Source organism: Cydia fagiglandana, chromosome 17 (assembly GCF_963556715.1).
Source record: "Cydia fagiglandana chromosome 17, ilCydFagi1.1, whole genome shotgun sequence".
Taxonomy (NCBI): Eukaryota; Metazoa; Arthropoda; class Insecta; order Lepidoptera; family Tortricidae; genus Cydia; species Cydia fagiglandana.
This window is the reverse complement of record NC_085948.1, coordinates 17,159,338-17,173,963: the sequence shown is the minus strand read 5'-3', so window position 1 is coordinate 17,173,963 and position 14,626 is coordinate 17,159,338. Positions and strand designations below refer to the sequence as shown.

The following is a 14,626-nucleotide window of genomic DNA, read 5'->3' as shown; positions in this document are numbered from 1 at the left end:
GTACTGCTAGTCGACAATAGATGTCGTAACGAACGAAAAGTCAAATGCTCAACAATGTCTTTTTTTTAAGGCCCCCCCCCCCCCCCCCCCACATCTGGCGTCTTTCGAGCGTCGGCGTCTACAATTTTATGGCCGCTGCTCAATGCAACGTCGACGCAACTGCGCAGCGACGTCATTTTCCATAGCGCTGACCAGACGCCGACGCTCGAAAGACGCTAGATGTGGGGGGGGGCTAAACCGGACCAACAATTTTCAAACCGGAACTCTATTTTCAACTCCTGGGCCGTGTTGCATAATAAACTACAACTAATATTACAAGCGGAACTCCTTTTCTAACTTCACTTATTAGAAAAGGAGTTCCGCTTGTAATATTAGTTGTAAGTACATTTTTCGTCAGTAGGTACACTTGTGACATTATGTGTCAAGTCGACAAAAAAATGATCAAATTCGTTATGAATGAAATTGAATAAAACAAACGAGTCTTAAAAATGATAACCATTTTTATTCCTATAAAATAACCGATTACATACAAAATACTGAATTCATTCACATGTCACTATTTCTTATGCCGCCTAAACTAAAAGTACTAAAACAACCATACAGTATTGTAAAGCTGCGTACAGACCTGAGCTATTGCGCACGTGGGCACGGAGCCTCCCTCGCGGTCCGAAATTAAGAAGAATCTCTTCCATTTTATTAACCGACTTCTAAATTTCAAAAGGAGGTTCTCATTTCGGTTGTATGGTTTTCTAAAGTTGTACAGTCACCGGCAATAATATGTTACACAACGAAGGCCGCAAAAATATCTGACACGATCTTATTTTTAGAGCCATAAGAGCGTGTCACATTACACATAATATTGCGGCCTTCGAAGAGTAACATATTATTGCAGGTAACTGTACTTATGAAATTTGGGATTGTTTATGCTCTTTCTACTTAGAAATAAAAAAGGATAAAAAAGAGTCCCAATATTTCCATACATTTTTCATTCCTTCCGGTTTTAGACCGTGTGAGATGCGCCTTATACAGTTCATCAATTAAAATAACTTAATTTAAATGTGCATGCATTTTTACATAAAAATTAATTAAAAAAAATTAAAATCGTGCCGTGAAATTTGTAGTTCATTAAAAGCGTTTTAAAAGTACCATTCTTTAAAAATGTAAAGGCTGCTAATAATTTGATTATGTTAGAGGTCACAAAGGGGTCACAGACAAAACACCATACAATAAGTTATGACAAGTTGTGAGTTGTGTAGTTTATGCATAAAAAAAATTCGTACGTATAATAAGCTGTGTGATTTACTTTTACATATGTAGATGACCAAGAATGTAACCACACTGCGCCACTTGCACCATCCCACTAACCCAGGATTAACCCGTTAAACCGTTAACCCAGCGTCAAATTGTACTGGTAACCATGGTAACCCCAGGTTTAACCAGTTGATCCCGGGTTGGTGGGAATGGTGCAAGTGGCACTAATTGTAAATAAAAAATAATATAAATATAGTTGGTCAAGCAGATCCTGTCAGTAAAAAGGCGGCAAATTTGAAAAATGTAGGCGCGAAGGGATATCGTCTCATATAAAATTTGAATTTTGCGCCTTTTGCTACTGACAAGATTTGCTTGACCATCTATATCTGGCTGGCAAATTCCAAAAAAGGGAGGAACAATGGTCGAAAGCGCCATTTACAATTTTAAGTTTGGAGACAAATGTAAGTACAGCTTGGCAAAAAAGAGTACAATTAAAAAGTGGCAACACTTTAGCGTCGTCCCGTTTTCTTATACATATTGGTTTGAAAGGGACGACACTACAGTGTTGCCACTTTTTAATTTCTACTCTTTTTTGCCAAGCTGTACAGTCACCTGCAATAATATGTTACTCATTGAAGGCCGCAAAAATATGTGACACGCTCTTATGCCTCTACAAATAAGATTGTGTCAGATATTTTTGCGGCCTTCGTTGTGTAACATATTATTGCAGGTGACTGTACCGTCGTGTTGTACTATAATAATGAGACACAGCTTGTATGAAGCTACATTTCATTTATCATTGTTATTTGTTTGCTAAATAGGGTCGTATAGTTAGATCAAGCTAAGTTGGCAGCGATTTTAATAGCCCAGACTGTGTGTTACTTAAACGTCATAATTTCAAAGAAGTTTGAAGTTTAAAATAAAACTTGCAGTCATAATTGACGTTTAAAATAACACTTGCATTCTGGGCTACCAAAATCGCAGCCATCTTAGCTTGTTTTAACCCTGATACTTCGGTACTCGCTTTAGCAACAGTGAATTGTCAGTTTTCATACACAAAAAGGCAACGTCGTTGAAAATTGTTAGTCTCATTTATACTTGTATGCCTCTGATTTTATTATTTTAAACAAACAGCAACACTCAACTGTCCATCAGTGGATCTTATGCCTTTTGCAATAAGGTTTACGAACTGTCAGTGTGTGTGGACGATGGTACAGTCTGCAGCAGAAATTGCTAAGCGGGCGAGGTGTCCAAAATTACCTTGACACGCTCTTATTCACTTAGACCCACTTGCACCAATCCACAAACTCGGGGTTAAGCGGTTAAACCGTTAACCTAATGTCAAATTGTACTAACCATGGCAACTCCAGGTGTAATGTACTCCTGGATTAGTAGAATGGTGCAAGTGGCCCTTAACAATAAAGTCGTGTCAAGGTCATTTTGAACACCTGGCCCGCTTAGTATAATAACTTCTGCTGCTTTTACTGTACGGCACTAATTCTATTTTTCTACTCTGAGTATACAGGGTGTGTCTGACCTTGGGGCTTTAAATCAGGGCTCGATTCTACTCGCTAAACTGAGCTACTTTCATTATGGCACCAACCCCGAAATCCCGATTTTTTTTTACTTCTTCATACATTTTGGCTGATTAGATGTCGACGTTTTCTATGGAAAAGCCAACAATTTTTCTCCGATTTTAGGGTTGGTCCAGTAGTAAAAGTAGCTCAGTTTAGCGAGTAAAATCTAGCCCTGGATTTAAAGCCCCATGGTCAGACACACCATGTATTTTCGTCAGTTAGTGTCGGCCCTACAAGGCCGGGCGGCCTCGGCCGCGGCCGCGGAAGCCGCCGCGGCCCCTCGGCCTCGCCTTGCTGGTGTTGGGCGGGCTCTTGGGGCGCAGCGCCTCGATGCGCTCCGTGCAGCCCGTGGAGTCGCGGCCCTCCGCGAAGTTGGCCGCGTACAGCTCCGCGTTGAAGTTGGAGTTGGTCAGCTCGTGGCCCACCGTCACCCAGCCCGGCCGGATGGTCGAGTCGCGACCGAATAGGTGGATTCTGAGGGAAATCAGAATAGTAAAATTCAGATAGACATATCATAAAACAGTTTTTTTAGCCTAGGTATCGTCAGGTGTAAAAAATATGGAAGCACACATCATACTCCAAAATATGTCCCATAGATCGTATGTCAGCTAGAACAATGGGACATATTTCTGAATAAGTTATATGCACCCATATTTTCCTGTTTTTAATTTGAACCTTGTTGTATAAGTAAATTTAATTCCATTTGTATGAAAAAATGCCAGTTTATTTGGCTTATTGAGTATATTAGTAAGAGTTGTTGGAGAGATGCTACACTCAGTGGCGTAGCTAGGCGTGGGCGAATGAGGCCTTCGCCAACGGCCTCGCACTTAGGGGGGCCTCGCAAAGCCAACCTTTTTATTACCTTGGGAAAACACATTGAATAGGGCCTCGGTATGTCCTTAAACTACGTCCAGGACCCGGATATGTCCTGAAACTACGTCCAAGACCACCGGTGGACGGGCAGCAGCGTCCCTCAAATTCGGTGTACTCGACTGCGATCGCCAACCCGCCTGCCAAGCGTGGCGATTATGGCATTCACCCCCCATCATGCAGAGCACAATCAAACCACGGCCCCGAGGTTCCGGCGACCCCCGGTGCTCTGGCTATGGTAGCGGTCAGGGCATTAGCGGGGTCAGGGGTGCTAAGAATCTCCGGCAAAGATCCGGCTACCCACCCCGACGAAGACTGGCCCTGGTAACACACAACATACGCACTCTGAGGACTGACGAAAAGATCTGCGAGCTGGAAGAGGAACTGAGCAGGTTACACTGGGATATTGTAGGGTTATGCGAAGTCCGTAGAGAGGGGGAGGACACGACAACCCTGAAGTCTGGTAACTTGCTCTACCACCGGGAGGGCGACCAACAGTCCCAAGGTGGTGTCGGGTTTCTCGTTCACAAGTCCCTCATAAACAACATAATAACCATCGACAGTGTGTCGAGCAGGGTCGTATACCTAATACTCAGAATATCCAAAAGATATTCGCTGAAGGTCATTCAGGTATACGCACCGACCTCGTCACACTCCGATGATGAAGTAGAGGCTATGTATGAGGACGTAAGTAGGGCCATACATACTTCTAAAACCTACTTTACTGTTGTTATGGGGGACTTCAACGCAAAGTTGGGCAAGAGAAGCGGTGATGAGTTGAGAGTGGGGCAATTTGGGTATGGGCAACGGAACCCTAGGGGTCAGAGGCTGGCCGACTTTCTGGAGAGAGAGGAACTCTTCGTGATGAACTCTTTCTTCCAGAAGCCGCCTCACAGGAAATGGACCTGGATGAGTCCTGACGGTTCCACGAGAAACGAGATAGACTTCATCATGACCGACAAGAAACGGATATTCAGCGATGTCTCTGTGATCAACAGGGTAAAGACCGGTAGTGATCACCGAATCGTAAGAGGCTCACTGAATATCAATATTAAACTTGAAAGGTCCAGCCTGATGAAGTCTACGCTCCGACCTACTCGAGCCCATGTTCAAAACCCCGAAAGCTTTCAACTCGAGCTCTCTAACCGCTTTGCTTGCCTAGAGAACTTGGCTTCAGTGGACGAAATCAACGACGGGCTAGTGGAAACTGTCCACACAGTAGGGTCTAAGTTTTTTAGACCCCGCCGTAAAGATAGACCTCAGAAATTGACCGAGCAAACCTTAAACCTCATGGCTGAACGACGCTCGCTAAAGTTGCAGTCTCCCGATGACGCGAAGTCATATAGGCAACTCAATAGACGTATATCTAAGTCCTTGCGACATGATCTGCGTCTCTTTAATACTAACCGTATTAAAGAGACTATTGAGCGAAACCAAGGCTCCAAAGTGTTCGCAAAGGACAAGTCTATTGGGCAAAGCCAGCTGACGAAGCTGAAACGGGAAGATGGCAGCATAGCGTCGAGCAAAGCGGAGGTTTTAGGCGAGATCGAGAGGTTCTATGGACAGTTATACACTTCGATCGCAAAGCCCGTCGACAGCTTGGTAGGAGATCCAAGAGCCAAGCTGTCCCGACATTATACCGAAGATATCCCGGACATCAGTCTGTACGAGATTAGGATGGCCCTGAAGCAGCTTAAGAACAACAAGGCGCCGGGCAAAGACGGAATCACTTCAGAGCTTCTGAGAGCGGGTGGAACACCGGTACTTAAAGTCCTCCAGAAGCTCTTTAATTCCGTCTTGTGCAAGGGCAAAACGCCTGAAACATGGAATAGAGGCGAGGTGGTGCTGTTTTTCAAAAAAGGTGATAACAGCCTATTGAAGAACTACAGACCCATCACGCTTCTGAGCCATGTCTATAAGCTGTTTTCAAGGGTCATCACGAACCGTCTCGAACACAGACTTGATGACTTCCAGCCTCCCGAACAAGCCGGGTTTCGAAAAGGCTATAGTACCATAGACCACATCCATACGCTGCGGCAAGTTATACAGAAGACCGAAGAGTATAACTTACCATTATGCTTAGCGTTTGTGGACTATGAGAAAGCCTTCGATTCGGTGGAAACATGGGCGGTGCTTGAGTCTCTTCAGCGATGCCATATTGACTATCGGTACATCGAAGTGTTGAAGTATTTGTATAGTAACGCCACCATGTCGGTCCGAGTACAGGAGCAGAGCACGAAGGCGATTCCATTGCAAAGAGGCGTAAGGCAGGGAGACGTTATCTCTCCGAAACTGTTTACTGCCGTAATGGAAGACACCTTCAAGCTCCTGGAATGGCAAGGACTTGGCATCAACATCAACGGCGAATACATCACTCACCTTCGGTTTGCCGACGATATCGTAGTCATGGCAAAGTCGATGGAGGAACTCAGCATGATGCTCGATGACCTCAACCGAGTTTCACAACGGGTGGGCTTGAAAATGAACATGGACAAGACGAAACTTATGTCAAATGCCAATGTTGTGCCCATCCCAGTCTCTGTTGGGAACTCGGTACTCGAAGTTGTTGACTCGTACATCTACCTAGGACAAGTAGTCCAATTAGGTAGGTCCAACTTCGAGAAGGAGGTCAACCGCCGAATCCAACTCGGTTGGGCAGCGTTCGGGAAACTACGTAATGTCTTTTCGTCCGACATACCTCAGTGCCTCAAGACGAAAGTCTTTAATCAATGTGTGTTACCAGCGATGACTTACGGCTCCGAAACGTGGTCTTTCACTATCGGCCTCATCTCAAAATTCAAAGTCGCTCAACGAGCTATGGAGAGGGCTATGCTCGGAGTTTCTCTGCGTGATCGAATCAGAAATGAGGAGATCCGTAGACGAACTAAAGTCACCGACATAGCTCACCGGATTAGCAAGCTGAAGTGGCAATGGGCAGGCCACATTGCGCGCAGAGAAGATGGCCGATGGGGTCGAAAAGTGCTCGAGTGGAGACCACGGACTAGCAAACGCAGCGTAGGACGTCCACCCACAAGATGGACGGACGACCTTGTTAAAGCCGCCGGAAGACGCTGGATGCGGGTGGCTTCCAACCGGTACGAATGGAGGTCCAAGGGGGAGGCCTATGTTCAGCAGTGGACGTCTTATGGCTGAGATGATGATGATGATGATGATTTTTACGTTACGTATAAAATTTACGTGCCCCTCCCCCGCAATAATCGGCGGACTGTTTTGTACAGAAAATTACAGGCAAGGCCTCTCATTTGGTTATATCCTCCAAGGAAAAACGCAATGTGGGGTTGCCAGAGAGTATGGCATAAAATTTAAGAAACCGAAATTCTAAATAAACAAACATACCTTCTCCGTCCCAAACAGAAGTGCTCCATAATATGAAATATCTCAATAGGCTTCTCCGTACTCCCAAACTCCGGGTCCTCAGATATAATCAGATCAATATCCACATTAGCATGAATAAAGTCTCCGTCCGAAGACCTCCGGACTGTCCCCTTGATGCCCATGAGGCAGTGTTCCTTGGTGCGTTGGAACACAGCATTGTGTTCTAGGTTCTTGGAGTGCCCGGGGTTGTTGATGTTGGTTTTGATCCAGCAGATGTCCTCGCAGCGACGGAAGCCCCATTTCTTGAGGCATTCGCGGCCCATGTCCAGACCTGGAAGATTTTTAATGTAAAGGAGACAAAAACATAAACAGCACGCCTTATAGACACCTCCTTGAGAACCTGAGTAGTGAGACAAACAAACAGCCAGTGGGTGTGGTGTCAATATGTCAACCTGTTAAAAATAACTTAGAATAGCATATACAAATATCTACTACTACTACTCAACAATAATATTATCTTGAAGATTGCTGGATACAGATAACATGAGATGATATGATAATATAATTGATATTTGCACTTCCCGCTGAACAGCTCTGCTCCTATGCGGCCCTCTTCACATAGTAATTGCAATACTTTAGTTTGAATTAATATTTGCAGATGCATTAAATGGCTCCTCTACACGATGAGCCAACGCAGGCCACTCCAAGGGACGTAGCCATGTGGTAGAATGAGATGAGCGTCCCTTGGAGTGGCCGGCGTTGGTCCATCGTGTAGAGGTGCCATTAGATTTTTTTTTTGCTTGTATACAGGGTGTCCCAGAAATCGACGTCAAGCCGTAAACGGATGATAGACCAAGTCATAACAGTTATCATAAAAATACAAAAAAAAAATCCAACTCGTGTTCTTTAAAAATTAAGGTCACTTTAATAATTCACTAAAAAATGCACACCCTGTAGTGGTTCTTTAACTCGTTTTACTACAAATTCCATAATTTATTCGTTTTTTTTTATTATTATGTAATCTTGAATAATGCTTCTGTAGATTTTTGCCTAAAATTTAAAGCCAACTGCTATTACTTGGAAGAAAATTACACTTTTTCAAAACCAAATTATTTAAATTTACTGTTTCGCCCAACTTTAACTGACTGTACTGAAAAAAAAAATGTACTACGCTAGTTTGGCAAGTAACGTTAAAAAGTGGCGCGTTTAATAAGGATTCCAAAATGGTATAACACTTGCTAGATTACTTTTTAAATAATTGGTCAATTTTTTTTTGTAAATAATCCCAGTTTTTTAGCAAAATGTCCATACTTCCTTAAAATGACTTTAGCTTACCTAAAGCTTTGCTCAACGCCGTTTCTTTGTTTGATAGAGACGGGAAGAGTCATTTTGGAGTGTGAGCGAAATAAGAAATCAAATTTCCACGTAATTTAAGAGAAAGGTTATGATATTGATTCAATCTTTTTACTTTAATTTAGGACCAGTTTTCTCATTAGAAAAAAATTAAATAAAAAACAAATTATCAGATTTCATTTTTTTTTACAATAAATGTTCAAACTGCCTTCCTTCAGCGGCAATGCACGCACGACATCTTCTTAAAAAAGATCGGGTTATTTTCCGGGCAAATCTTCCCCTATTTACAAATAATCCCCTAGATTTTTTTTACTGGGGAGCGGTTAAAGAGAAAGTGTACTCAAAAACAATTGAGAATTTAGCTGAGCTGCGGGAAAGAATAACGGAGGCGGTTGAATTTGTAAATAGGGGAAGATTTGCCCGGAAAATAACCCGATCTTTTTTAAGAAGATGTCGTGCGTGCATTGCCGCTGAAGGAAGGCAGTTTGAACATTTATTGTAAAAAAAAAAAGAAATCTTATAATTTGTTTTTTATTTAATTTTTTTCTAATGAGAAAACTGGTCCTAAATTAAAGTAAAAAGATTGAGTCAATATCATAACCTTGCTCTTAAATTACGTGGAAATTTGATTTCTTATCTCGCTCACACTCCAAAATGACTCTTCCCGTCTCTATCAAACAAAGAAACGGCGTTGAGCAAAGCTTTAGGTAAGCTAAAGTCATTTTAAGGAAGTATGGACATTTTGTTAAAAAACTGGGATTATTTACAAAAAAAAAATTTACCAATTATTTAAAAAGTAATCTAGCAAGTGTTATACCATTTTGGAATCCTTATTAAACGCGCCACTTTTTAACGTTACTTGCCAAACTAGCGTAGTACATTTTTTTTTTCAGTACAGTCAGTTAAAGTTGGGCGAAACAGTAAATTTAAATAATTTGGTTTTGAAAAAGTGTAATTTTCTTCCAAGTAATAGCAGTTGGCTTTAAATTTTAGGCAAAAATCTACAGAAGCATTATTCAAGATTACATAATAATAAAAAAAATCGAATAAATTATGGAATTTGTTGTAAAAAGAGTTAAAGAACCACTACAGGGTGTGGATTTTTTAGTGAATTATTAAAGTGACCATATTTTTTAAAGAACATGAGTTGGATTTTTTTTTGTATTTTTATGATAACTGCTATGACTTGGTCTATCATCCGTTTACGGCTTGACGTCGATTTCTGGGACACCCTGTATAAACCCCATGTTGACGTGCAAAAATGCCCTTGTGGCCTATTTGCTGAATAAATGTTGAAGTTTGAAGTGTGCATGTAGCATAAAGTTAAGTCCACAACCAAAAATAGAATAAAAGAAACACCTTCCGAGCTCCCGCACCACAGGAACACGAACGACCGAGGCTGGGCTATCTGCTGCAGGTCCAAGGCTAGTACGTCAGGCCAGCGCCAGCCCGCGCCCAGTGGTGGCTCCACTAGTACCACGTCAAACTTGCTGCCCATCTGCTTAAGGTCAAATGTCTGCAACATAAACCACAGTGTTTGGTTGGTACACTCGTGACTTTTGAGTCCATTTTTAGGGTTCCGTACCCAAAGGGTAAAACGGGACCGTATTACTAAGACTCTGCTGTCCGTCCGTCCGTCCGTCCGTCACCAGGCTGTATCTCACGAACCGTGATAGCTAGACAGTTGAAATTTTCACAGGTGATGTATTTCTGTTGCTATAACAATAAGTACTAAAAACAGAATAAAATAAAGATTTAAGTGGGGCTCCCATACAACAAACGTGATTTTTGACCGAAGTTAAGCAACGTCGGGCGGGGTCAGTACTTGGATGGGTGACCATTTTTTTTTTGCCTTTTTTGCATTATAGTACGGAACACTTCGTGCGCGAGCCCGACCCGCACTTGCCCGGTTTTATTAGGACTCATCATAAGTTTTTAGGTTCTAACCACAAAATTGAAGTCAAAACTATGATAACAATTTTAAAAACACATTGTTTTCAGATACTACTTAAGTTTATAATTTTTCTTGAATTAAAGTTTCAAAATTGATATTGGACTCAAGTTTTGCTCAAAAAAAGATGCTCAAGAAATAGACTCAAGACCAAATGTTTATTGTTTACCAACTGTGGCTTGATTTTAGGGTACAGTGAATAAGCAATACACTAGATAACAAATATAGTAGGTTTATAAAACATAGCTTTAGAGTGGCAATTATATTCTTGAGCTTACATACCTTCAAATCACACTTCAAATACATAGGCGGCGTCGCAGTCTGAGCGATCAAGTCATCCTTCAACTTGATGAGTTCCCGCAGCTTCGGGTACTCCTCGAAGCGGTCTGCGAGCCCCACGTCTCGTATGAAGTTCTGCGGCCGCTGGCCGGTGTCTACGAAGTGCTGGCAGTAGTCATTGTGGGGGTTGGAGGACTGGGTGCCCTGTAGGGGGTTGTTAGTCATGTATACTCGCTTTTGCAAATTTATCGTTTTTATATTGATTTTTACCCATTTTCGTCAAAGGCAAAGGCCATGAGAAATGTCAAACGTTAAACTAAACATACAACATAAAACATTAAACTAGTGATTTTGACTTTGACTTTTTAATTTCATAAATAAAATAAAATAATCTTTATTGCAACTTTGAGTTGTTACATAACAACTCAAAGTTGCAATAAAGATTGGTTCCTGGCTCTCAAAGTAGGTTTCCCTTTGTTTAAAGAGCCAGTTCCTTCCCAATGCCCACTTAGAGCATATTTTGGACTTCCATTGTAATTAAATTCTGTTAGGGCCACTTGCACCATTAACCCAGGGTTTACCGGTTAAATCTGAAGATACCATAGTTACCAGTACAATTTGACACTGGGTTAACGGTTTAACCCCAGGTTAGTGGGATGGTGTAAGTGGTGCTTATTGATTAAACTCTATAGCTAAAACTGACTCTATGAATGTTTTAAATTATGAATTAAAAGTTTGAATTAAAATCAGTGTACAAATGACATTGCTTATTGACCACAATTATGTGTATTCTGTTTCCTTGTAGGGTTAATTTTAGTTTCAGGTAAGTCACATACAATTTTGTGCTATCTAACTCACATGCTTTTGGTAACTGTAGCTACCATTTCATTATAATAATAGAGATCACTGAAATAGTTATTTGTACAACAAGAGATCAAAGTTTGATATTTCTTCGAGTGCTTATTTTGAGTCCCGTGCAAGCAAAAGATTCTATAATAGATTCACGAGCGTAGCGAGTGAATCTAATTTAGAATCTTGAGCGTAGTAAGGGATTCAAAAGCGCACGAGATGTAAATAACTTTGATCTCGTGTAGTACACAAAATTTTTCACCCTAAGCAGTGAGAACATACCTAGAGGGACAGAGATAATAGAACCCAAGTATATCGAACTTGTATTAGACCCCGCATGTTGAAATGACATTTGACTATAAAAGTCACTTGAATGACATTTTCTCTCACTCAGTGAGCAAAATGCGATTTTGCTCACTCATACTGTCTCACTAAGTGAGCAAAATGCGATTTTGCTCACTGAATGAGACAAAATGACTCAGTGAGCAAAATCGCATTTTGCTCACTGTTTTTAAGAAGTAAAGTACCCTTGTTCGAGCTGCTGAGGTGAAAAATATCAAGCATGTGAGTGGCTAAGCACAAAATGGATTGTTATTGCATTTAAGTTTTTAAGTATTAAATACAGGTTGTAAAGTAGGCACTTAAGAATAAGAATAAGTTTATTATCAAAAGAACACATAACAGAATATGTCAGGGGTCTCCGCACTAGGCTACGCCTGTGTCGCGGGGAACCAGTTACAATTTAAATATGAGATCTAAGTTACACAATCAAGTCCAGTAATATCTTAGGTATGTTTTTGATATAATATAACTTACTTTTCTATTCAGTATGATTATTATAATCTCCAATAGAACAGTATACACATATCTTTACACTTCACAAACCTTAAGAAAAGTGGAAGAGTCTGTGTACACTAATCCATCAGGCTGTTCCTTGCTGGTTGGCTTGTCCTCCGTGCCTTCCGACACCGCTTGCTTCTTCGCCGGCACATCGCTAGAGGTCCCTAGAGCCTGCCTCAGCTCACTCACACTCGAAACACCAAGCTGGAACCCAGAATTACCGACTAGAGTTCACCCATAGTCCACCAAAAATATTTAGAGGTTATGTATAGTTCACGTACAGTTTGTGCTAAAAGTTTCTTTCTCTTTTGAGAGCGCTCGCGTAATTCCTTTAATTTTTCACTCATATTTGTGGCTATGTCTGTATAAAATTTAAAACTTCGACTCGACACGGAGTCGGCGTCATTTCTGTTTGATTTGACAGATAAGGTGACGTTTCGAAACCGGTCCCACAACAAGTTGCATTGTTTCTGATCATTAATTTGGTCAAATCATGATGCCATACTTCATTGATGTCTATGTAATATTTTATTTTATAAATTTTGATAAATTTCTATCCACTCGCAAATGTATAGTGTTTAAATTGTAGCATGTATTCTTGTAGTATTTATCACAAAATGTTATGAATTGTTACTTGTTATTGTCATTACAGAGCTGAAGCTTAATTTCAAACCTGTTACTATATCTTCGGTAGTATAGTGGTAAGTATCCCCGCCTGTCACGCGGGAGACCGGGGTTCGATTCCCCGCCGGAGAGACTCTTTTGCATTTTTTTCTTCGCTTTTTATTTTATTTCTTGTCCTTTAATAGGACAAAAAATAAAATACGATATTTGCATCTATTTCACTGCGTCTTGATAGTTGAAATACTTAAAACGCTACATAGTACATTATTATGTGTGCTCTAAACCGTTTTTTTTAATTTGTTTTTTTATCTGCTACATATATATTTCTATTTGTTTTGTTTTCACTGTATTTGAGTATTACTTATTTAATTTATAATTTGTTAATGTGTCTTATATATATTCTATTTTACCGTGTAAGCGAATTGGTACCTAAACTGTTTAGTTTAGGCTAAACTACCTACTGTAAGCTTACCTTTACGAGAGACATAAATGGTATTATACTCGTATTGTATTATAAATATTATGCTGTTGACTGAATTTGATGTATTTGTGGATATAGGGCCGTGTATTAGGTGAATAGGTAATGAATTACACAGTGAAAGTATAAAAATAAAAACATTCTTTATTCACCAAATCACCAATTAATATAGACCTATTTCGATCAGAGTAAAACACGTTAATCCATCTTTACATTCTATAATATGTATATTATAGTATGAATACCTAGTAGTATGATGACATTTTATTTTACAAAAATAATGTAAACAAAATTCTTTCAGGTAGGTAGATAAAGGCTAGACCACACCGGATGTGTAGGTAACTAGGTAGGTACGCAGGACACCTATGACTGTCTATGAAGCACCTAGGCAGGTACATCGGATCATTGCGTGCCGCAACCAAGTTTAACAAACAAGTTGTGGCAAATTTCCAAAAACTTGGAGGGAAACGTCACAGAAAATAAAGGAGACTTTCATTCTGGAACTATAAACTTTCATCCCCATACAACATGTGAAGTTTCTGAAAATGTTCCATGTGGGAATTTCACAAATTTAGCAACTTTTTGACGCCACATCAGTCACCTACTAGAGTCACCAGTAACTTTTACATTTCTGGAGTCACAAGAATTCGCAAATCTCGAATAGGATATTATTTTTAAATTTTTGTTTCATTACAGATTAAACTGATACCTACCCCGATGTGATCAATTACTTAAATCAAATTGTCCTAATCTCACGGAATTGATTTCTCGAGTTCGAGGGGTTGAGTTTTTTCCTAATTCTAGAGCTCCTTCTCGACAAAATTTAATAACATTTAATAAGTTTTTTAAACAATAATTAAATAGGAACCTATAAATATACAGAAACCCTATTAACTACTTAATAACACAACGCATGCAATGTACTGAGAGCTTTCTCAGTAGGTAGGTACATTGCTTGCGTTGTGTTGTGTTGCGATTACGCCATAAGTATTTACATCGATTTATGAATTAGTTTCCGTTTATACGTGCTTGTGGCTAGTACCTACTCATATACCTCGGTTATCAATAAATACATATACCGAAATTAGTGTTTCCATCAAGATTGCAATCAACCATCAAGAATCATATCAGTTCAGATGTACGACCCATACATCTTATGGTCCTTCGAGCCGGAGTCATGCTATACATAACAATAAGACTTCCAAATCTTCTAATACA

General features: G+C 40.4%; 1 protein-coding gene and 1 non-coding gene across 2 annotated transcripts; one reads left to right on the top strand and one right to left on the bottom strand.

The window, feature by feature from the left end:
* Window positions 1-3,047: 3,047 nt before the first annotated feature.
* LOC134672652 (N6-adenosine-methyltransferase non-catalytic subunit) lies at window positions 3,048-12,883 on the bottom strand. Its single transcript, XM_063530609.1, has 6 exons — window positions 12,588-12,883; window positions 12,352-12,510; window positions 10,621-10,821; window positions 9,747-9,903; window positions 7,056-7,365; window positions 3,048-3,302 (listed from the first exon to the last, which is right to left on the bottom strand). The coding sequence occupies exons 1-6, from the start codon at window positions 12,651-12,653 to the stop codon at window positions 3,059-3,061; spliced, it is 1,137 nt and encodes a 378-aa protein (XP_063386679.1). The 5' UTR covers window positions 12,654-12,883; the 3' UTR covers window positions 3,048-3,058.
* Window positions 12,884-12,990: 107 nt separating this feature from the next.
* On the top strand, window positions 12,991-13,062 carry Trnad-guc (transfer RNA aspartic acid (anticodon GUC)). The gene has a single exon. It is a non-coding gene; the product is annotated as a tRNA-Asp (tRNA).
* Window positions 13,063-14,626: the final 1,564 nt, after the last annotated feature.

Coding starts and splice junctions, on each gene's coding strand:
- LOC134672652 (XM_063530609.1), bottom strand. CDS start 12,653: ATGAGTGAAAAATTAAAGGAATTACGCGAGCGCTCTCAAAAGAGAAAG. Junction 10,822..12,351: donor ACTCTTCCACTTTTCTTAAG/GTTTGTGAAGTG, acceptor AACCCCCTACAG/GGCACCCAGTCCTCCAACCC. Junction 3,303..7,055: donor TTCTGTTTGGGACGGAGAAG/GTATGTTTGTTT, acceptor GATTTCCCTCAG/AATCCACCTATTCGGTCGCG.